The sequence below is a fragment of the Epargyreus clarus genome, unplaced genomic scaffold (assembly GCF_041222505.1).
Source record: "Epargyreus clarus isolate Ecla_fem2 unplaced genomic scaffold, WU_Ecla_fem_2.2 ptg000007l, whole genome shotgun sequence".
NCBI classification, from domain to species: domain Eukaryota; kingdom Metazoa; phylum Arthropoda; class Insecta; order Lepidoptera; family Hesperiidae; genus Epargyreus; species Epargyreus clarus.
In genome coordinates, this window is record NW_027332215.1 from 25,981,913 (window position 1) to 26,005,940 (window position 24,028).

Genomic DNA, 24,028 nt, shown 5'->3' on the forward strand with positions numbered 1-24,028 from the left:
AAACCCGTCTCCGTCGCTGTATTTGAGGAGAATTTAAATTATTTTGCATATCCCGGGACCAGTGAGGCCGTATCTGAGAACAACAGGGCAAAGCTTTGCCGCCGATCTCTCATTGTCGTTTCAATAACAAATTCGCTGGCGAATTTGCATGACGCGCGAGGGATTGACGGAGTTTGGATTAGAATTTGGTTAATAATGTGCCGATGGTCTGATTTAAGTAAGTTAAAGTTTACTAAATGACAACTTATCTCTTATTACATATATAAGTTATCTTATATACGGACAATATTTTCAACGGAAACAACCCTGGGGAATATTGTGTTGAATTATTTTATTTGCATCCAATTATACTTCGCATGGGCAGCGGAGATCCTTTTAAATGAATTAGGCTGTAAGCCGATTACCTACTTCTGTCCAATTTAAGGACAAAACTCAAATACGCATAAAATTTTTCTAAAACTCAGACCGACACATCAACTTGATTACAAATAATTCTATAGATTAGCTTTAGCCAGTGACTTAGACGTGTAAATTATAAACTAATATAATGCAAACGTTAAGACTCTATTTTACTCCCTTATGGTTGATTATCTAAAATGTTGAAATAGATGTCTCATCATTTCTCACCATAAAGCCTAAAATTAAGTTCCAAAATTAGCGAATTTACAAACATTCAACCCCGACATCTCCTCTCGCTTCCTCCCCGCCCTAGGGGTGGAATATCAAAAATCGTTCCTTAGTGGGTGCCTACGTCGTAAAAGGAACCTATTGTCAAATTTTCACTCTTCTATCTTCAGTAGCCTGCAAGAAATCAAGTATTTTTATAAGTAAATATAGATTCTAAACTGTTTGTCTGACTCCAAGTGTCACAAGTTTCATCAATGCAAAATCATGACCAACCGGCCGTCAGCTTCACAAGTAGGCCCGGAGCCGGCCCTTGACCTAATTCCAAGTTACCATTCGCTTTTCTTTCGATTTACTCGTTGCTTCCTTGTTTCATCAATTGTTCGATAGCAATGTGTCATATGTATCGGAGCATTACTCCGATTGAACGAAGTTTATTTAATATTTCATATCACGTACGACGTACCTATTGAAAAGACAACAATTAAAGAAGTGTGATATATATATATTAAAAAAATTGGGTTTCGTCTACGTCTTCGCTTATGCATTTCATACATTGGATAAAACTCATTTTATGTCGGAAATTAATTGCTTGTTAATTCATTGCCATTGTTAAAAATGGCTTTTAGATTTTCATTTTAACAATTGCGCTCACTCTAGTTAATTTCCCACGCTCTCGTATCGCCCGTACTGCATTCTTAACGGGATAGCTCAGCGATCCATCCAGCTCGTCGGAATGAATAGCTGAGCTCTCTTTTTAAATAAATTCCCGACAGACGTTCTCGAATATCTGAGCTCAACGGGCTCAATTTGATTGACAGTAGCAAAAAGATTCCGGTTCAACAAATATATCTTAGACAATTAAAACTCTGTAAGTAATTAAAAAATCCCATATCATTAATCATCAAATATCGATACCCTGTAATTCCTTCAACTTTTTCAGCAAAATATAAGCCAATCTAATCTAATTCACGTTAAATATTCTTTTTCCAAGCGATATGATTAAACTTTTTAGCTACATAATCAGATAACGGTTTTAGATCGAGACATAGACCGGGTCTTCTCGATAAGATCCAATAGATAAAGTCTGAGCCATAAGCACGCTCACTTATATGCTAAAGATATCAATTAGTTATTTACTGGACAATATACTTATTTGTACACTTAAATAACTAAAATGTAAAGACTTTTAAAAAATTAAAAATATACGTAATATAAACTTTATCTCCTATTAAAGTCTTACGGTTTTATTCATAAAACAATGTTCTTACTTATCATTAAACACTTACTCAATAATAAATTTAAAACATTTTCACTGCCCAATTTAAAGTATCCAATAGACAACAAAATATCAGTCGCAAATAAAACAAAACGTAGGTATACTCTTCTCCCTTGATATCACTTTAGCACGAGAAACTGCGACCCTTTAGTATTACACTGGGTTTTACAATAAGCGCAAGGGGGCGACAAGTACATATATTGCAGACCTACTGAGGACCCACTTCCGACGAAAACTCAAAGGCGTCGTTCGTTTAGCTCACTACGCTTGCATTCGAAATGGACTGAAGTATACTTTTTGCTTAGAACGGAAGAATTTAGAAATGCGCATCATTTAGAAAACCATTTTTATTTTTAACTTTGTGTGCCGATACGTTCTCTTACCAATAGTGTTAATTGCTGCTGTGTTCTGGTTTAATATCCGAGGCGTTCCAACTTAGTCCTCAAGATTAGCAATCTGTTGCCAATCTTAGGTAAGAGTCAAATCTTATCGATTACAGATGTCCATGGTCGGCAGTAGCCACTTACCATCAGGTGGAATGCACGTCCGTTTGACACTTCAATGATATAAAAAAATGTGTTATATACTTTATTGGGGCAATAGGACTTAACCTAATTTAATATAAGCTCCTTTGATTTTATTTATATTCCCAGACCTTTTGTCGAACAAATCATATCTAGTCAGAATTTGAAATACAAATAGAAATACGTCATCAGATTTAAGATACGAATATGAGTAAACAAACTTTCATTGGGCATTGATAACAACAAAATTTATAAAGAAATCGACGAGGTAGAAATATATTTAATTTTTTTTATTCACAGTCGCATCAAACTTAAAAACAATATAAGAAAATTTTGTTAGCGATACTGTGAAAGAAAATAAAAGAAAGACTTCAACTAGGTTTGATATTTTCATATATTATGCAACCGTTTGACGCCTGCTCGGTAACTGCGGATAGACACATAAATAAATCTCTCGCCTTCAAAGGGACCATTCACCACGTACATCCATTTCACTCACACACCACCTATCTCGTTTCCACTCGAACCCCTCGAAGGCAGGACGCTTTTCGGCACAAAAGACGTCTGCACGAAATAATTCTTTTGGGACCCAGCGGGGTTAGAACTGTAAACATTTGCACCCCAAAATAGTTTTAACGTGCGTGCGTTAAACAGACGTTTTAAATAAGGTTTAACCCACAGAAACTCAACTTTTCAGTTAGCGAAAAGTAATAATACGCACAAACAAAAGAGATTAAGTGTAAGGCGTAGGAAGGCCGAGCTCTGGCCGAGCGATTTTAGGCAGCTTTTTCGTTAGCTTTAATATCTGTACTACAGCGCTACTGTGGACTGAAGTCATTTTAGACTCTTAAAGCCGCCGTTTTATATTATAAGATTGCTCCTTACGGGTGAGTAGCGCTTCAGTATCCTCCAACACACATCGACCTAGATGTGTCGTTCGAGCTCGGGCGACGGTAAGCCACTGGCGAGTGTCCGGTCGTTGGTCGCTGGTGACAGTCCGCAGCTGTTGCCGGCGCCGCCTGTCGCCCGTACATTTGCTTCCTTCGCTATTTTAGTACTATCTGTATTTATGCATAACTTCTTTCCTATTTCAATTTGATTATAGATGCTAAGCAGGGACCATTTGTGTAGTTGTTGCAGAAGTAACGTAGTAACTTCTATCGTAAAAAACCTAATACACAGATTGATAATAGCGTGAATATGTAATGACATCTATTACGTACCAAATAGATGTTATGTAATATTAATGCCGTAAGTGCCGTAAAAAATTAACTCTATCAACGTAAGCCACACGTCGTTTATCAAACGCTGCTCCAACCACACATCCATCTCACATCCGAATTACGTGCAAAAACAATTTACCCTGACATTGTACCGCGGTCTGCGAAACACTCGCCAAGCCTCATTAGCGTACTATTCCAATATCAACTCATTATATCATTAATGAGGTCGACTTTACAACGACAACAATCTGTTATGGAATCACGTTCCAATAAATTCACTTTAGGCCGTTTATAGGTATATTAGGTCGATATAGGTATATTAGGTATATTTTAAAATGCAAATTTCTATGTTTAGATACAATATCGAAGAAAAATATCACTGTCTAAAATGATTAAAATGCCTTACAATAATTATCAAGTGTACTATCATTTTTTAAGTGGATGTGTATGCAATGTCTTACTTTAATTTCAATAAATAACATTATTCACTATCGGCTTATGGAACAATAAGGTCACTGAAGCCTTTCAATATAATGAAAAAATAACTAAACTATATTAGTATTTTTTTCTGCTTTAGAGACGTACTATTACCGTACTTAATTTCGTAATTCTGTAGAACCACATAGTAATTTAAAAAAGAGAATTGTGAAAATGTATAAAAAAAGAGGTTTTATGTAAGCAAACGTACACGCGCCTCTACCATGGTTTTATTTAGTATGCAATATGGTAAAAGTGCAGAACTACAAACACATAAACACATACACATTATTTGTCTCACACGGTTAAAGCTGTGGGTACCGAGCGCATTTCCTTCGTTGAAAACCGATTTGTCTCCAATAAATGTAGGAGTTCCCGGAATAGCCGAGTACAGTGACCATGTAGTCGATATGTACGGACATTCCGAACAGCTGTGAGCTCGGCATTCTCCGCTCGGCCAATCGAGACACTATTTACAATGCGGTGACCAACTATTTGCTTTGCGGAGTATTGCATCTTCTACTTTATGTTCAATCTTTTTAAATTTGTTTACATGTCGCGGTAATAGAGAACGGTCGAAGTGCTCTTGTTTATTTAGCAATTTATTCAATTTTATTGCTGTTTATTTAGGCCTTACGTTAAAATGTTTTAGAAATTATGAATGTTTCAACAATACTAAAATGATTTATTTTATTTTTCGGGTATTTGCATGTCGTTATCGTGATAAATATAAACATACATATAAACCGAAGTTTGAAATGCAGACATAAATAATAATGATTGAATGTTATTGGATTTACAACCACAGAACGTCCGCGATGCTCCGTAGCTCTTGGATTAAGGGATATATTCCGGTCATTAATTTAATTTATCTCACATTTACATTGATGAATAATTAATGCTAATTATTATTAATAATTATATTTGCAGTTAAATAACTAATCAGATTAATTTATAGTATCAACGTTTTCAAATAATTATAAAATGAAATTGTTTCGAACGCAATTGAAAAATAATATGATGCCACTAAATATATATATCCATTTTTACGTCATAACTTTTCTTGTAAGTATAAGACAGTCGCCCAGGTTACTTATACTATGTCCCTGTAGTCCCGGGACTAGAATAGGACTACGGTATCCCCTGCCTGTCGTAAGAGGCGACTAAAAGGGCCCTTCAAGGGTTGCGGGAGGCAAGATTGGGAGGTCGAGCCGTCCTGCAAGCAACTCCGGGAAGGACGGCGGTATGTGTGATCGCATACCGTCGTAAACACTAGACCAGTGTGGTGAGTCCTGAAGCTCACCTAGGAGGAGCCCGAAGGGGCAACGCGTTCAGAGGACCCCAGTTGCGTTCCGTAGAAGATCCCGGAGTCCTCTTGGCAACGGTGAGGACGGCCACCGGGGTTTTAGTGCGTTAAGAGTCCCACATAACCCCGTGTCGCTCCCACGACACTGGGTACCTTTTGAAGGTTTCCCCCTCGTAAACAAAAAAAAAAACTATCTGTACTGAATAATTAGTCTAATAAATAATTAATAAATGAGAAATCTTTAAGATGTTATATCTATAATACTTAATTTGTTCATTTTATTCGATAGTAAAAACAGCTATTTCATGTTTAAAGTCGAAAACTCAATAACTTAGTTGTAACGATTGGAGACTTCACAAGAACGCTATTTTTCAATAGACGAATAGTTTGAATATTCAACCGATGAGTGAATAGTGAATATCTTTTCATGGTCTCGCCTCATACATCATTCATGGTGCGCAATTCCTTTTAAATTTTTAAATATTTTATTGCTAGTTCCGTCAATTCGATTTTTTACATTATTTTATCGATGCTTCATGTGAAATCTTAAGATGCAAAGCCACACTCCAAATATAACAACGCAACAACCGCGCTCTTTCTTTTAAAACATCTATCTAAAGTATCTTTAACAGCGCTAAACCCTTATAAAATGTTAAAGAAATATTTTCTCAGAGAAAATAACAAACGAAATTAGAATTAAGAGTTCCTTTTAGTAAGTATAGGTATAAATGCAATAAATAAATATAGTTAATAGAACTAAAAAACACGATTTTATGATAAACTCAACTAAAAAGTGCTTTTCGAAAACTGATAAGTGGAGCACCCGACGCTTTTTCCACAATTATACTATTTACTGTTCCTTAATTGATTCCTAGAGAATTATTTTCTACTTTTTAGTTGAGTTTATCATAAAAGCGTGTTTTATAGTTTTTTGAACTATATTTATTTTATTATTTTTTAGTATTTGTTGTTACAGCGACCATCATTATGCATCGTCTGTAAAAAAATCAAGTGTCTATCTATTACGGTTTAAGAGATAAAGGCCTGTGACTCACGAACAGACCGCGGAGGGTTTCGTTTTACCCTTTGAGTACGAAATCCTAAGAATTTCTACAAGATGTCATTATAGATATGTTTCAGTACATTTGAGTTATAGGGAAGTAACATTATATTTTTTCAAAACTAAAAATCAATCCAGTAACTTTGCCTGAACTGCCCTAAGGCGCTTTCTCTCGCCTCGAAAATCGTTAATCCTGAGGATGTTGATAAGGACAATGGTACAAAATTATTAAAATCGTGTATTGTCATCGGTTTTTGATACTTCTTCAAAATTTTGAATTAAACTGAACGTTCAAAGTAGATAGAAACCGGGTTCAAAGATTCCGTTACTGTTACGTACATACATACATACCTACATACAACCCAAGCTAATAAAAGTGTGTTAAAAAAAGACAGGAGCTTTGCAGCAACAATAAACGCGATAGTGGTGACATCTTAATGAACACTTAATATTCTAGTAGCATCAACGAAACTTCCTCGTTCCAATTTAAACTACTTGTTGCATACATTTTTTGTACAGTTTTCTGATGAATCGTGAAATAGTTTTACAGTATCCTCCTGTAGGGCTGTCCACTGACAATAATTACAAAATTATTATTAGGATAGCAGTCGGAATGATATCCCCTGATGTTGATGAAAGGTGGTAGAAACACTATGGTTCGACCAGTACCCTTATATGAGTTTTGCCCATACATTTCCAGTCAGCGCCCCTAGCGGACTATATCAGGACTGATTGGAAATGTATGGAAACTACGTAAACAAATACAAAAACAGTCATTTTTGTAAAAAAGTAAAAATTCATACCAAGGGTACAGGAAAGTACATGGATGTCGGTGTAATATTATATAAGGTGACCAGTTAGTGAGCTGTTAGAAGTACCAATGCATCTATTTGGGGGGAACCCCTGAGACCTTTTTACCAATGTCTATGGGTAGCAGTAACCACATATTATCGTTATACTATGCTGCTTGTTATTTTCATCATAAAAATCAATCAACCTCACAAAATGTATATAATGGGAATTAAGAAATTTTTTACTAATATTTTTCAATTAACTAATTACCTCCATATGAAATGCCAATAAACTAAAATGACAATTTTAAATTCATAACAGTTTATAAAATATAATGTAAAGGTGTTTTAGTAAATTTGGCGCGCCATCCTTATTTTTCTGTTGAAGATAAACTTTTAATTGCCAGACAGTTAAGTGATTTACTTATATAATGAACTGTTTTTGATTACTTAAATGTATGATAATATTTATATTATTTAAAAGGTAATAAAATCTGTAATTTACTAACCAAAGAGACTCCACACCATAAAAAAATATATGAGCGATGACAGATAAATGACAAATGAAACATATGTAAATTTGTCAGGGCGTTTATTACAAAAATCGAGTGATACGGAAGTATTTGGAGAACATAGAAAACGTTTCGTTCTCTCGTATATTATTTGTAAATATTTATTATTTGTAGTATTTTTAAAAAATAACATTAGCTATAGCTCTCTCTCTCTAAGGTGATACACAAATATGAATAAAAAAAACAATAAATACTTGTAATGAATAATGTAATGACTACTTCTTCTTAATGAGCCATCTCTCAGTTCATTATTTTACTACCTGTTCTAGCATTAACGTACCTTATAACATTAGGGATGACAACGATTTTGTCTCGTTAAAACTTGCACCACCGGTAGCCCGCCGCCGAGCGCAACTTTAAATTCAATATTGCTACCCTTATTCACTCTGCGAAGTTAAACTTTAACTTACAGGTACTTAAAACTGCCGTTTCGATTATCAGTTCGTGTAGCGCAGGAGTTCCGGTTTCTATACCCAAGCAAATATCTAAATTCACATCAATTCAACTCAAAACAGCGACCGATGATGTAGAGGTTTTAATTAAAAAATACTCTGTATACAAAAAGTCGGTTAAATGTACTCATCTATTACGTATGGAATATAATGATTTTGTTGTGGTAACGGAGACATACCTATGGTTGGCAATTAATATTCTCTTTCCAATCGTATATATATATGTAGAACTTACTTACCTGAGTTTATTCAAGCAATGAAGAGTTATTCTAATCTTTTCGGGTGTATGTTTCAACATAAGGAGGGTCACTGAAAAATAAAAGTGATATTTTTGTAGCAAAAACTGGTTTGGCTGACAGTCGTAACATATTTCACAGTACATTCTGCTCTTTGTTGGCTTTCGAATGCTCTTTCCCACATGCAACCAATTTTGTCTTTTGTTTGAAAAAAACCAGATCAAAGCAAGCTGTTAGCAATTTTCTCGTATAACCCAATACAAAAGATATATGCAGCCTTTGATTCATTATTTGGAATACAAAGCCAATAACTGTGTTCAAAAAGTTGCCATCAATTAATTCCTGTTACCTCTAATATGACCATACAATGTGCTACCATGCTGATGTGCCGATCAGTAGATTTGTCATACATTGTCCCTGTAGTTCCGGGACTAGAATAGGGCTACGGTGTCCCCTGCCTGTCGTAGGAGGCGACTAAAAGGGGGCTTCCGGGTTTGCGGGCGGCAAGAGTGGGAGCTCGAACCGTCCAGCAAGCGACCTCAGGAAGGACGGCGGTATGTGTGGTCGCATACCGTCGTAAACACTACATGGTGTGGAGCGAAAACTGCTCCCCCAGGGTGCAGGGTTCTGGTTGTGTTCCGTCGGAAATCCCGGAGTTCTCCAACAAGCGTTGAGGACGGCCACCGGGGGGGTTTTAGTGCGGTAAAAATCCCACATAACCCGGCGTCGCTCCCACGTCGTCGGGTACCTTTTGAAGGTTTCCCCCTCGAGAAGAAAAAAAGAAAAAAAAGATTTGTCATACATAGACTGTATATAGGAGTAGCAGACGATCATGCAATCCACCTGATGGTAAGTAGCTACTGCCGCCCATGGACATCTGTAATAACCCCAGATAGGATTAGATATTCCTACCTGAGGTCGGCCACAGATGTGCCGCTGCCCCTGAGGACTAAGCTGAAACGCCTTGGAAAAGTATGTCTCCTTTACAACACCCTTCGAACCAGAACATAGCAGCGCTTAACACTGCTGTTATGAGGTAGAAATATTGTGGCGGTGGTGCCGCCGGAGTCGAACCACAAAGGGTTCTCACATCTTCTCAAAATATAACTACTGTACCTCAAAATATACAATCGAACTATATACTTTAATACATAAGTACTTTGTTTCTGTTAAATTAGCCGCATTTTAATGAATCTCTCGTTACTATCATCAAAAGTTTTATGAATATTCAATTTTCATACAAAACTTTTATCGGTGTGAAAGTTTTTCACTGAAACATCCGCCATCAAACGCTTCTGTCATAACTGACACCCGATACTAACCGACTTATCGATGAAAACACTCTTGTTAGACATGAAGCTATAAACTATTTTTTCTATATATAAGAATAATTAAAAATATATGAAATAAAATTAGATGTGAACACTATAACCGAGTGGTGGCAGTGTGTTATGTTAAGGGCGAAAAGCAACAATCGAAAAAGTATACAAATACCGTTTTTTGCGATCCTGAATGTAATATCTATATTAATGTATATTTTAAATTTTATTAAAAAACTACGTTTATACACTTTACGTTTACAACATATGTTTGTCTTCTAGACCCGTCACTGAAATAAAATTGTAATCGCTTGGCTATCGCTACCATTAATCTCCGGCGGTGAAACTGTTACCTTTCGTAGTAGAGGCTACAGGAATAACGTCTCTCTAACAGGCAGGACCTAACACGGCCGCTAGTATATTTTCCACCAACACCAAAAAACAACACATATCTCAATTTTGTTCGTATTTTATGCATGTCATAGAATCTGTGAAGTACCATTTTTTATATTCTGGTATCTGCGCATTCGATCTTTTTTTTTTTATATTTTATTTAGGTACGTCAAATCTAATATACCTAAAAGTACATGTATTTATCATCTCCGATACACTGCTATCCTACAGATAAGCAACTATACGATGGGAAATATTTCGATTTTCAAGCTTTTGTAGTATCTCGGGCTCAGGTATTGTATATAATTCATATGTACACAAGCCACCATACAAATTATATATTTTCTCAGTTAATTGTAAGAAAATAAAATATCTCTCAAAAACCTTAACTCTGTAAAGACAATCAACGCTTGACGTAAAGTAAACAAAAAATAATTTAACTTTTTTTCGCACACGAAGCATCATAATATGAGGGCACGAGCTATGTCTTGGGGTCGCTATTTATCAAACGCGATTTTTTTTTAAACTTCCTTTAATTTCTGATCTACAATTAACGTTTTTTCCCAGAAGTAAATTATAGAAACAACGCAAATCGTAGGTACTAATAATTTATTAGAAACAATTTTTAAATGTCGTATGCATCGCGCGTTTGTAAATGTATTCATGATTTTACGATCTGCCATCTGAAAGATTTATGTTTACGAAATTCACATTACGCGTAATTTATTTACGGATGTCTGGCGGGTATTAATTACGCTTGTTAAGCGATAACACATGCAGCGGGAATCACCATGCACTAATGCAACTCGAATGTAACTTATGTAATCACCAATCGAATCAGCAGATGCAATTCCTGTACAACGAATGGGGAATCAAGTATCAGAAACGATATAAAATACGCAACAATAAGTTACAATAAATCAAACGTGTAATGTAAGGAGATAGAAGCAGTTCCAGTCGTCTTATGATTCGATACAATAATTAGATTGTGATGTTAAAAACTGTACCAATGAAGGCGTCCAAGTATTTCGAATTAGGTAGCATAGTTTACGCATAGCGGTGTGTTACACGGCAACACGCATTGTATATAGAGGCGCGATGTGTGCGTTGGGGGTTGTGTGGGTGATGACTATGGGTGTGTGCTGGTCGGGTACGGTGTGAGGGCAGGATGGCGGCGGTCGCCGGACTGTACGGGCTCGGCGACGAGCAGCGCGCGCGCCACCGTCGCGGACAGGCCAACGCCGAACGCTCCGAGTCGCGCGATGACAACACTGAGGCGTAAGTTGCATTTCACTACCGCTTATACAAACAGCAGGCCTAGCACTGTATGTAAAACATACATAGATGAAAACATACTCAAGAATCCTATCGTGATTTACTAAAATTCTATCTGAAATATTTTTTTCTATTGCGCTTATGATATATTATTAGAAATTTCATGCGACTTTAGCATGATTATAAAAAATACGTATCACATGAAATAAGATATATAAATAAGTACAAATAAAATATACATGCATTTATTGTGATAAATCCAAAAGTAAGTTTACAAAAATACTGAAATACAAACTCGACACTGGGCCTTTAGAAGCCTAAGATTGCTTTAACCATTGAAAATATATAAAGTAGAGAAATTTCGAGATTCATGAGAAAAATCTGGTATGATAAAACAAATTATAGTTCTAGGCCTGCAGTTCTTTATAAGTACCGGCATCCTTACACGATGTCATCGAACACATCGACCGCGACTTCGTGAGTGTTACAATTAACATTACTCAATTGGCAATTACTTTACATAAATTCTTTTACTTATTTTTATCTATTAGGCATATTGTTCATCGCTTTGTTAAAAAGTATGTTATAAAATAGTGCATGTTTTGAAATTCGAAATTTAAATAGGAACACATGTCGTAGTTTTAAATATTTTCTTCCTGATGTAAACTGCTTCTTAACGTTCTTTATAAATGTTATAAAGGTCTTACTTGGATTCGTTGCCGTAAGTCTACTATGCCAGTTGTGATACTTGTTCATCAAACTTGTTTGCATTACTGGCTCATTCAGAAGTAGAATGGACTTCGTAAGCTTGCAATCCATCATCAAAAGATTGGCAACTATATAAAACTGTTTACAAAAATGTCCCTTTTGGACATATCACACCACTAACTAACAAGGCGAAATTTTGTCAAAGCTTTGCCAAGTACTTAATATCATTAGAATCGATATGAATGAAAGTGCTGCTAATATTTACCGATTAGACATATAGTTTAGTCAATTTTTGGTTACAATAAAATAAATGTATTATAATATCTGCTTCAATTTGATCAAAAAAGTAGAGATGTTAAAAATAATCAATTTTTATTTTAATCGATTGTATAAATTACGTGTTTAAATCTATTTTTACAAACAGTTCGTATCTATGCAACGGATGAAAAATCTTGAATTAAGTTCATTACATATAAGTTGATTAAATAAACACGGTGCCATGCCGGTGCCGGTGTAAATTTAATAGATTTATAAAAATCAATTATTATTACTGTAAAAATCGATTATAAGAATGTGCATATCATATTATAAGAATATAATAATCGATATTAAATAAAAATCGATTATTTTTTAACATCTCTACAAAAAAGGCATACACCAAACAGTAAAGGGCTAACTGTAAATGAAGTTAGATTCGACATTTGGCAAAGCCTTGCAGAGTCATTCTGTTAGAACTAATACAAATGAAGGCTTCGACGTAAGGTAATTAGCTAGCAATATTCAATCTTTTTTCGTGCCATCTGTCAATTTACTTAACGTATCTTTGCTTTGATTATAGCTACTTTATTTTTACGTAAGTTGTTTTCATAAAACTGTAGATATCACTATTTTATGTTATTTAGAATATTTTATACTTAATAAAAGTCATTTCTTTCCCATCGCTGGTCATGTGTCTCTGTAATCATGAAGATGCGAAGAGCACTTCTTTTCGACGCTCCCGTGTGATCACTGAATATTAATTCACCGGCATTGATTTTCATTCGACGAAATCGCTAGAGACTTCATACAATTCCAAAAGTATGAAAAAACGTTCATTAAATGGGAATAGTTGCAGTTGGCTAGTGGAAAAGTAATTCAATTAGAACGAATACGGACGAGATACCGGTCTCGTAAGCGAGTGCACTCTTTTATTATTTTTAACATTCCGGAGTAAAATCATTGAGCTAAACTTGTGTAGTGCGACATTTTGTGTAAACTTAAAAACCCTTTAATAGCCCACTGTCAGATAATAAATATATGATAGAAAAGTTCTACCTTAGACACCATGCGTGGTTGTGCTATTGGTTACAGTACATAAATTATATTAGAGGAATATGCTGCTGTCCATCTCTTGATCTACACCAAGACATAAGCCTTATAACATGATATATGTAGACTATTAACATTATATAAAAATCTCAAATATTGAGTAAAGAGCTATTCTAAGCCAACACCAAACCAATTTTAGTATAATCGATGAGTTCATTTTGAACACACTACATTTATGTTGTTTGCTTCTAATTATTTTAATGCATCATAATGAATAGTCCGGTTTAAAAGAATGTAATTAAGTAAAGCTCAGCAAAGTCATTCAATTAGACAAATATGAGGCCGGGCAGTGCTTGACTGAATGCAAGTGATTCTATTAGCGATCGCGATTCAAGCGCTAAATGAATAGGGTGTTAATAATCAATCTATCCAAGACCTATCCTATCCTACAAAAGACTGAAATTTGTCAATTTTTAAATACTACACTATTCAATTTAGATTTTTGGTATAGAATAATAGAAATGATTGATTTTATTAATAACGGACATAATAAGAATGAATGAATTTGTATGTATTTAGTTCTAATACTCATTTAGAGTTAACATAATTATGTCCCTGTAGTTCCGGGACTAGAATAGGGCTACGGTATCCCCTGCCTGTCGTAAGAGGCGACTAAAAGGGGGCTTCCGGGGTTGCCAGCGGCAAGAGTGGGAGCTCGAACCATCCGGCAAGCAACCCCGGGTTAGGACGGCAGTATGTGTGCTCGCACGCCGTCGTAAACACCAGGTGTGCGGGAAGAGCGTAAACTGCTTCCAGGGCAGAGCCCGACCACGGCATCGCGCTCGGAGGACTACAGTTATGTTCGGCTGAGGACGGCCACCGGGAGGGTTTTCGTGCGGTAAAAATCCCACATAACCCGGCGTCGCTCCCACGTCGTCGGGTACCTTTTGAAGGTTTCCATCTCGAAAACAAAAAAAGGGTTAACTTAATTAAAACTTAATGAACTTTTTTATACTACTCTTTGACGGTAGAACTCAGAGGTTGAACTCACTCCGGTAGCATTACCGACATAGCTATCACTAACAACGATGCTAAGCACTGTGTTCCGATTTCAAAAGTGGTAATACAAAAACAAATATACTAAGCGTTCATTTTCAATTCTGAGGGTTAGCAACGCATCTTTCTGAAACCACAAATAGGACGTCATACCTATCTGGTCAATAACATTTGTCCACAGAGGGCAGCGGTTACTTGTCAGGTGGATTCGATATATAAATAAAGATCACTGATAATGAACTAAGTGATATTTGAGAAGTATTTGGTATTTGAGACCTACAAAACGAGCAGCTCAGCGAAGTTATTCAATTAGAACAAATACCACTGAGGGCTGATCTTCAAAGCGAGAGAAATTGCGCTTCAACTATTTTTATCGTTCTACTGAAGCGAATCATCGCATAATGACTACTCCAGTAGGTACTCATATATAATCATGCGCTAATATCTAATTTTATTGTGTAAACTATTATATCCCTCAAATGAAATGTAATTTACAACCAGGAAACGTAGTTGTGTTCGTTGGAAATATACCTCAGATTTTTGTATCACTCTCTTAGCTGTGTAAAATGCTTAATGAACTAATTATTTTAAGTATTTTACATGGATTAATTAAGAGGAATATAAGAGACAATCGTTAGCATATTAACTATACTACCATGAATTATATGTATATTTGACGTGATTTAAATATTTTCAAAGGCTTGCCAAGTTAATAGCATGTGTTTTAATTTTAACTTTATATTCCTCTTTTAAATACAGGAGACCAAAAATGTCACTCCGGCCTTTTATACCATTTGTAATAAATTCAATAAAATTATGTACGTAAGCAGATCTCTTACATTTAAGTTAAATTGGATTTAAAAAATAATTATTTCATAAGAAATGAAAACGTATTTGAACTGCCGCGCGCGTTTGATTAAAAATAAACACATAATGTGTAATCATAGTGTTAATCCGATCAACAGGTGTTTGACTTTCCACTTTGCACTTTATATTTTCCATTTATCCGTCAGTTCATGATAAATAAAATAGAAGTAAATTTTATAAAACCTTCTTACGTTAAGCTGTTTAACTCGAGGTTCAAGGAAATAAATAGTTAGGAAATAGTTCAGAAATATATTAGATTGCAAGCGGTCATAAACTAAATCAAATTCTAGAATTTACCATCCACACTCATATTCTGAAGATGAACGTTATCATATACAATTTGAAAAAATGTATATTTATGAGGCGGCTACTTCGCTCAAAGACTAAGCCTTGCCGTTTAACAAGGAAACGCCGCCAGCGTTTTGGGAACCATGCCTCACACGGCAATTTTAGATAGTTTATTTTATTTATGATTTTATCTTTTTTAATATTGTTAATTAGAAATAATTTGTATATATTTTAGTTTTAATAATTTCTTGTTATTTAGTAATAAAATTAAGATGTATTTTCTCATATAAGTGAGTAGTACTCTTTTTGGAAAATAAATATCTTTAACCCAATATTTATGAGATTTCAAAATAGATTTGATAGGTTTTCAGATTCGATGCCCGGCCTGGGAGACATTTAAATAATTTCTATTTAATTAAAAAGTCGTTTAGACTTTAGGCATTCGTCTTTGTGCGTGTCCTTGGCAATCAACATATGAAATCATAACCTTAAATTTGAATATTAAGAGATAAAGCGTTAATGATATTAGAGACTAACTTAATTGATTTCACGGACAAAGTAAATAATATTTGGTTGATTATATAAGAGTTACAGACTAACATAAAGTCCTAATGGTGGATATTGGCTACTGCCGCCCATAGACATCTGTCAATCCAAGATAAGATTAGATTCCTACCTGAGGTCCGCCGCAGATACGCTACTACCTCTGAGTACTCAGCTAGAATGCCTCCGAAAAGTATGCCTTTAAATATTTAAAATCGAACTTTTTCACCTGGAATTAATAAGCATTTGAACCAGCTGTTGGTTCCAACCTTTATGAATCCTGTTATATGCAAATTTTGTCGTAAAAGGGGCGGCCCAAGCAATACGTGTGCTGTTATGATTTTTCCGACTCTACATCCGAATATATTAAGATCAAGGAGCGATACTGTATATGCTAAATAGAGTTGTAACGACAACATGTGAAGGTATGTTAACTATACGTATTAGAGTGTTAGCGTAAATACTCGTAAATATAATCCTTATTTACTATATATATATGATCGTAAATATATTACGGAATTGTTTGTTTCAAATATGACACGGGAACACCGTTTAAAAGATATAAAAAGGGTATCCTTACTTATTCTTAAATTAAGTTTTCACGAATAAAATGGTTCTCGTCATAGCAAGTGTTATTTAAGTTTATTGTGTGTATATAGACGTAACTTATAAGTTTTCTTTATAATTTTCTTTACCCCATCGGCTAGAAAAATGAAAGTTGAACGATGAATAATAAAACAGCATGGAGCCGCGATCACTTTGCTGAATATTCTCAGAAGAAAGTTTAAGTTAACAAGTATAAGTTACCGGGCAATCGGTTAGCTCTTAAGATTTGGTTTAACTGGCGATTTAACTTTGAACAGTTTACTTACTATAAATGTTTTATAATACACGTTGTACATTTTAGGGACTTAAGTAACAATAGTACCTATGCATATACATGAGTTGCCTATTCGGTTTTTAAACTATCCTAGGTGTTACTTTTTTTTATAATATAGGAATAGCAGACGAGCATACAGTCCACCTGATGGTAAGTGACTACTGTTGCCCATGGACATCTGTAATCAACCCCAGATAGGATTACATATTCCTACCTGAGGTCGGCCACAGATACGCCGCTAGACCTGAAGACTAAGCTGGAACGCCTCGGAAAAGTCTGTCTCTCTTACCACACCCTTCAAACCGGAACACAGCAGCGCCTAACACTGCTGTTATTAGGTAGACATAGGTGTGGCTGTGGTGCCGCCGGAGTCGAACCACAAGGGGTTCTACCACCTTCAAATTGTCAGATATCTAAGAATGTTCAAATTATTTCAAGTTTCTTAACTTATCCTTTTCTATACACCACCACTACCAGCTATGGACGCCATTTTTCTTAAAATACCGCCCAGCAAAAGAATTTATAATACTTCCTGTAACATATGAGTTATATTTTATCTGAATTTTAATGAATCCGTAATTTATATCTTCGCCCCAATATCCGATCAAGGAAAATAGGTATAAGAGAAATAACTCGCAAACTATCTCAATTACCCAAGAATGCTTACTATACTATACAAGTTCTATCCGTTATTACATAATAAACTTATGTAATAAACATATCTATACAAAGTTGAGGAATTTTATACAGACTTCTGTGCATGAAGAATAAATTCAAAAGGAACGGAGGAATGTCCATGGAATTAATTTTTATTGCAGCATCAACATATTGTGGAGAACTCTTAATATTCCTGATATAAAAAGTCCCTTATTACGTTGTTACAATGTCTTTCGGCGTAATTGTGACCATCATGATACATATAATTACTATACAAATAATAATTCTGTCAGCAACGGCACTTGCCCGACACACATTTAGTGTCTGTAGACAAAAACGAACTTTTAAGCTGCGCCGCGTCAGCCAATGACATAAAATTTAAGTTTTGATACATAAGTACGATACAATATAATAGTATTCCATTTGAAATCTTACGGCCGGATGGCCTGGAAGTCATGACTAATTTTTTATTTGGACAATAGTATCTCGTTAATCTTGGGCAATCGTCTCGTGTTAAGGTTCTTTATTCTATTTCTACCTCATAACAGCAGCGTTAAGTTCTGCTGTATTCTGGTTTGAAGGGTGTGGTAAGGGAGACAGACTTTTCCGAGGCGTTCCAGCTTAGTCCTCAGCGGCGCATCTGTGGCCTTCCTCAGCTAAGAATAATCCTATCTGGGGTTGATTACATATGTTCATGGGCGACAGTAGCCACTTACCATTAGGTGGACTGCATGCTCGTCTGCTACTTCTACATTATAAAAAAACAAATTCTTCTGCTCACCGCTCCGCTAACTTTTCTCCTTGAATGCAAGCACACTCTTAGACTCTTAATCGAAGTGGCTACGTCTGCCGACCGGCAGCGTTACGCTAATTCGCTTAGTCAAGCCATCGGCCCCTGTTAAGCCGGATTCCTATTGCCCTAACTACTATACTTTCACTTCAGGCTTTCGTGTGGGTCTCAAAATTCATTGTTATTTGACAAACATGATTTTTTAACGAACTACATTAAATTGATCCTCTTAATTTGATTAATATGTCGTAACAAAATTATGTGTATCGAAAATGTCACCATGTCAGGTCCCACAAATAATATGTATAATGCAGATATTGAATCAAGGTATGTGCTAGAACCCACTGTGGGTCACTATTTGAAGCACAATTACACGTATTTCTGACTTTTTATGATAATACTCGTATGAGAATAGCAAACGGACATGACTCTAACAATAAAACACACGTTTAAAAGCTATCAAAATGCAATCGGTAACAATCTATATTAATTTAATAATTATACACGTAAAAGAAACGAATTATTTATAGTTAGTAATAACTTATAATGTTAGTAAATGAACATTTATTATAGAATAATATATTGAGAACTAAATAACTAGTTATTATTTTTACGTTCCCTATAAAATATTCACGGAAGAAAATAAACTTATTATAATTTTTTTTTTCGAACAAACAATTCCGTTTTGGGTTCGTAAATAAATAATGGTTATAGTAACCTATTTAATGAAGATACTTTTACATGAGATATACGAATTAGGGGAAAAATATATAATTCACTCGCTACACAAAATTTAGTCCATTTTTTAGGCATTCTTTACGTCCTAATTTGAAATAAAGAAAAAAACATAATGTTAATAAATTATTCTGAATCGATTGTTTCTTATACAGAATGTGAGATGTGCAATGTAATTTTGTATTTAAACCATATAATAATTATTTTCATAATCATAAATTTAATCCTTTATTTCCCGTTAAACAATTATTATCTCATTGTGAAAGATCCTACTGAACTCAACGTCAACTCGAGAAAAAGCAAAATACCGAAATAAGAGATATGAACATGTGAAAGGCCCAAAACAAGGCAGGTTACCTTAAATATTCAAACTCGAAATTACCCTGTGAATACATAAAATTTGGCATTTAATTAAAGTTTTGTCCGTTGTGTTCAGACAGACCGAACCGAACCATCTGTCTAACTCGAAATTTAATTATCTCCCAGTCTTAACTCACAGTGCAAATGTTGACTTTAATAAAAAGTAACGTGACTTAAGGTTCGTGCTTGCAAACAAATTGTCTTCAGTCAAGGGTTACAGAATGCCACTGTAACGTGAATAAAAATAAACATAACGGTAAATTTTTGTAGTGACATATTTTTGTTAATTTAATAAGTTAGCGGTAATTGCCTATATTTTTATCCTAGGTAATCGCGGTCATTCAAACTTTTTATAGAACTGAAGTAAGTACCCTTACCAGGAGTTTTTACGTTTTGACAAATATGTCTGTTTTGGTATTTGTTTACGTATGGGCCCATACTATTTCCAAGTTCTGACACAATCCAATAGGGGCGCTGATTGGCGGTTATATTTGTCGAAACGTAAAAACTCATGCTAAGGGTACAGAACAAACGTGCAATACACTCGATGGTAAATGGTCGCTACTGCCCATATAGATTTATAACTGCATCCAGAAGCCGATTATAGATGTGTTTCCAGTAATGAGAGCTGAGATGGTAGCCTCGGATGTAAATTAGCCTATTCTTAACAGAACGAAGCTTTGTTTTATGTTACATATGACACTCAAACTCAAGCCATGGGTTTACGCGCCCTTCACTCAGTAAACTAAGTAGTAAAAGTGTAGCTAAGCTTGAAAAGTAAAATCATGGCCTCGTTCCTCAAAATTTTCAGTTTTAAGGCATAAACTCAGGCCTACCTGGCCTCAGACTCATTAACCTCCTTCGATAAACGGAGGACGACGTAACGATCCCCGGAGAATATTTTATCTATCAGCTACACTAACTTTGAAAGCATTTGGGGGTGATCAGATATTTAGTGCACGACTTGTAATCCTACATAATAGGGGTATCACTTCAAGTGAGTTATTTAATGTTTCTAAACTCTCTCAATCTATAGTAGAGATAAATTTGTTAAAACTTATCATAATACTAATGGGCAGTTCAAATCTTATTTAAGTAGTTAAAAAGATCGGATTCCAAAATTAACCTGTTTAGTATTTATTAGTAATGGAGTAGTAGGTATTAGTAATTATTTTTGACATTATGTAATAGAAGAAAAACTATAAGAATAACATCTCATAGCCAGTTTATTATTCCAGTATCGATACAAAAATCCAAAAGAACGTGTTTGCTCTCCATATTCCACATTACATACAAGTATTTCTAGTACTTTAGAAATATATATTACATTGGATAAAACAAACGCAAACACCATACAAAAGAGACAAATAGCATGTTAAACACGTCAATTAATTTCATTACGTTACAGAACAATAATGACGAGGGTGCTTGAAATTACACGTACAGACGATGAAGAATTCACGCCATCTAGCGGCAAGTAGCAGGACTAGACGGCTTAGGTTCCACATTTCTGTTCACGCTGCTAGCTCCACCTAGCGGACATTGTAGGAAACAACGCCTACACAAAACTGAAACGCCAGTTTCGTTCTACAGACTCTATTTTTTGTAGATGTCTCTATTGCGCGGTAGTACTACAGCTCGCCGATAGAGGTCGTTATTTCGCCTTCGAGTTGGATTCCCAACAGAACCAATATAGATGGCACTCCTGACAACACTTTTAGCTTCTCTCATGGATTAGTTATGCAACATTTTAGAATAAGTTTTATAGATATTAAGCACTTCTTTCATAATGAGCCATTCACATTTTACTACAATATGCTATTTATCATACATTATATATACGAGCATTGGTTTACGAACAAATCATTACATTACATGTTTGAAATCGAATCACAATAAAATTAAAAAATACTATTCTTTAAAATTAAATACTTATTCATTACGTAATCCAAGTTGTAGTAGGTCTCCGGTGACTCACAGCGATGCTTAGAGCAAAGGCTTTATCGAACTAAATCGAAATTAATATGGTTATAAGGGAGTCGAAGAAAAAACAACGGTCTACTATTTCCATAGACTTTCGCTGCGCTAATTATTTCTTATTACACAAAAGTGACATATATTTTCTTTTAAAAATACAATAAAGTATAAAAAGGTAAAAATATATAAAACCTATCCCTATTGTCAGCCAGCAGCCTGCATCGCCAACACAAGTAATTATATCGTCCCTGGGAAGACTCAATGTCTAACATGCCAACACGCCTTCTTTGCGGGTTAGTCTTTTAGCCTTTCCAGTGACGATATATAAAACCCACGACTCCTCTACGAAAAATATTTTGTTCTACAACGTAGCAAACATTCGTAGATTGTCGTAGTAGATCGCGTAGAGGCTCTACAAAAGCGTAGACACGTAGCAGATGTATCGTGTTAAGTATAGTAAGTTTATTATGACAGATTTCTGATATTATTCAATATGTCTACCAATTTTTATTTACTTAACATCTTCTGTATAAATTGAATATTTATTAGGCACAATATCTTGTCCAATCTAAGTAATTAATAACTTAAAGATGAATAACAAAATTACCACGTATGAATGTTTAAGCATTTGCTCCATAACGTTAATAAGATTGCTTCATACACGAGTGAATATTATACTTTTTATGTAAGTGAACCGTGTAATGTAATTTACTTTGAACATTAACACTTATATAATTTATAGAAGAGAAATATGCAGAGAAACCGTAACACAGTCTCCGCGTGTTGAAGGAACGATCAGACGTACGATATTACTTAGATTTTTCTTATAATTCTTCTTGCTTTAAAAATGTTAAACTAGTGTTATTAGTGTAGTGCGATTTATGTTTGCTCAAATAATTATTAAAGTGCGGTTTCTTTAACATAAGAGCCAGTAATGTAACCAGCTTGTTTTATGTAACTCGAGTACTTATATTTTTCAACTAATGATATTATTGAGTTAGCCTTGTGTATATGTAAACGTTAAGGAAGAGAGATGCTTTTGGATCGCGGGTGGCAACATGTCAACGGAACGTCCCAGAAGTATGTTTAGTGTTCACCTCGTTAGTAGATAATGGTAGAAATTGTCACATCCATTTTTTTGTTCGAAGTTGGCTATTTCTTGTAAACACTCGCAGAGCCACACTACAATTGACTATATTGTGGGTGCCATGGACACCCACAAATTCCACAAACTTCCAGACCCAAGACATATATCCAAATTTATCACTTAGATATGTGTCTATCCGAGATCGAACCGGAACCCTCTGCACCTCCGACCCATCACGAGTCATCAGTTAACTAAATTCGTGGATTAAAACAACGTAAATATCATTGCCTATACATCTAGTGTTATCACCGGTATAATATGAGTTTAAATTTTCATTTCCATAATAGATGGCGCTGTGCATATTAATCCAAAGTTTCAGCTTTTATGACATTGATCAGTTACGTAATAGTTGGCGTACATAATACAGAGTTTACATAAATTTACATTATAAACGTTATCGGATGGCAACAGAATGTTGGAAACATTGTTATTAGAAAATATCGGTAATGCCATTACAGACAAACAAATAAAACCCTTAAGGACTCTTTAGATGTTACAATATTAAAAAAACATTCTAATCAGCAAATCGAAAGTTTCATTTTCTTAAGAATATAATTATTCCACGGATAATCGACGGCTGCTTATTAAATTTTTGTAATATTCATCACTTATAATATTATGCACGTCAATTTACTTAACTTTCGACGAGGGAAACGTCTCCAAAACAGAGCCGTCGTTCAATGTGAAAGTGAACGTTGTTTGCTCCCTCAGATTGTAACAGTAACTTTCACTGCGACGCCATAACAGGCGTGGGTGGTTCCTGTCGAGACCGCGCGGCACCGTGGGGCGTTCACCCCCGCGTCGGGAGCTGAAAGGACAACTGGGCTTGGCCTTGCGACTCTAGGTCACCATAGTCTACTCACTTGAAATTAATTCACGGGGCCATAATATCACATAATCATAATTGTGATACGCTTGATATTTTCTTCATTGATCTTTATCTTGTTGAATAGTTGACCATTCATTTCGTGTCATTCATTGATCTGTCACCAAATTTAATTTATAGAAGCAAAGTATTAATTAATGATGATCGTAAAAATATTAGAGTAATTATATGATCGGTTACTATGGTAGGATGCCGTTTATAAATATCTGGTAGAACCATACACTTATTTTTCGCTACGCTAATCAATTTTGGGAATGCGTTTAAACTGACATTGAGTATCTTTGATATCCTATAT

At 35.1% G+C, this 24,028-nt stretch overlaps 1 protein-coding gene across 6 annotated transcripts in view; it reads left to right on the plus strand.

The window, feature by feature from the left end:
- shaker (potassium voltage-gated channel protein Shaker) overlaps positions 1-24,028 on the plus strand; it is a 133,934-nt gene that overhangs the window by 52,678 nt on the left and 57,228 nt on the right. For 2 of the 6 annotated variants that reach the window (XM_073075258.1, XM_073075265.1), the window contains exons 2-3: positions 11,101-11,534; positions 12,232-12,252. In XM_073075258.1, the coding sequence (XP_072931359.1) occupies positions 11,425-11,534; positions 12,232-12,252 (131 nt within the window). In that variant the 5' untranslated portion in view covers positions 11,101-11,424. Of the gene's footprint in view, positions 1-10,754; positions 10,855-11,097; positions 11,535-12,231; positions 12,253-22,718; positions 22,781-24,028 lie in introns of those variants that run through there. The other 4 variants (XM_073075259.1, XM_073075260.1, XM_073075261.1 and 1 more) reach the window with 4 other exon arrangements.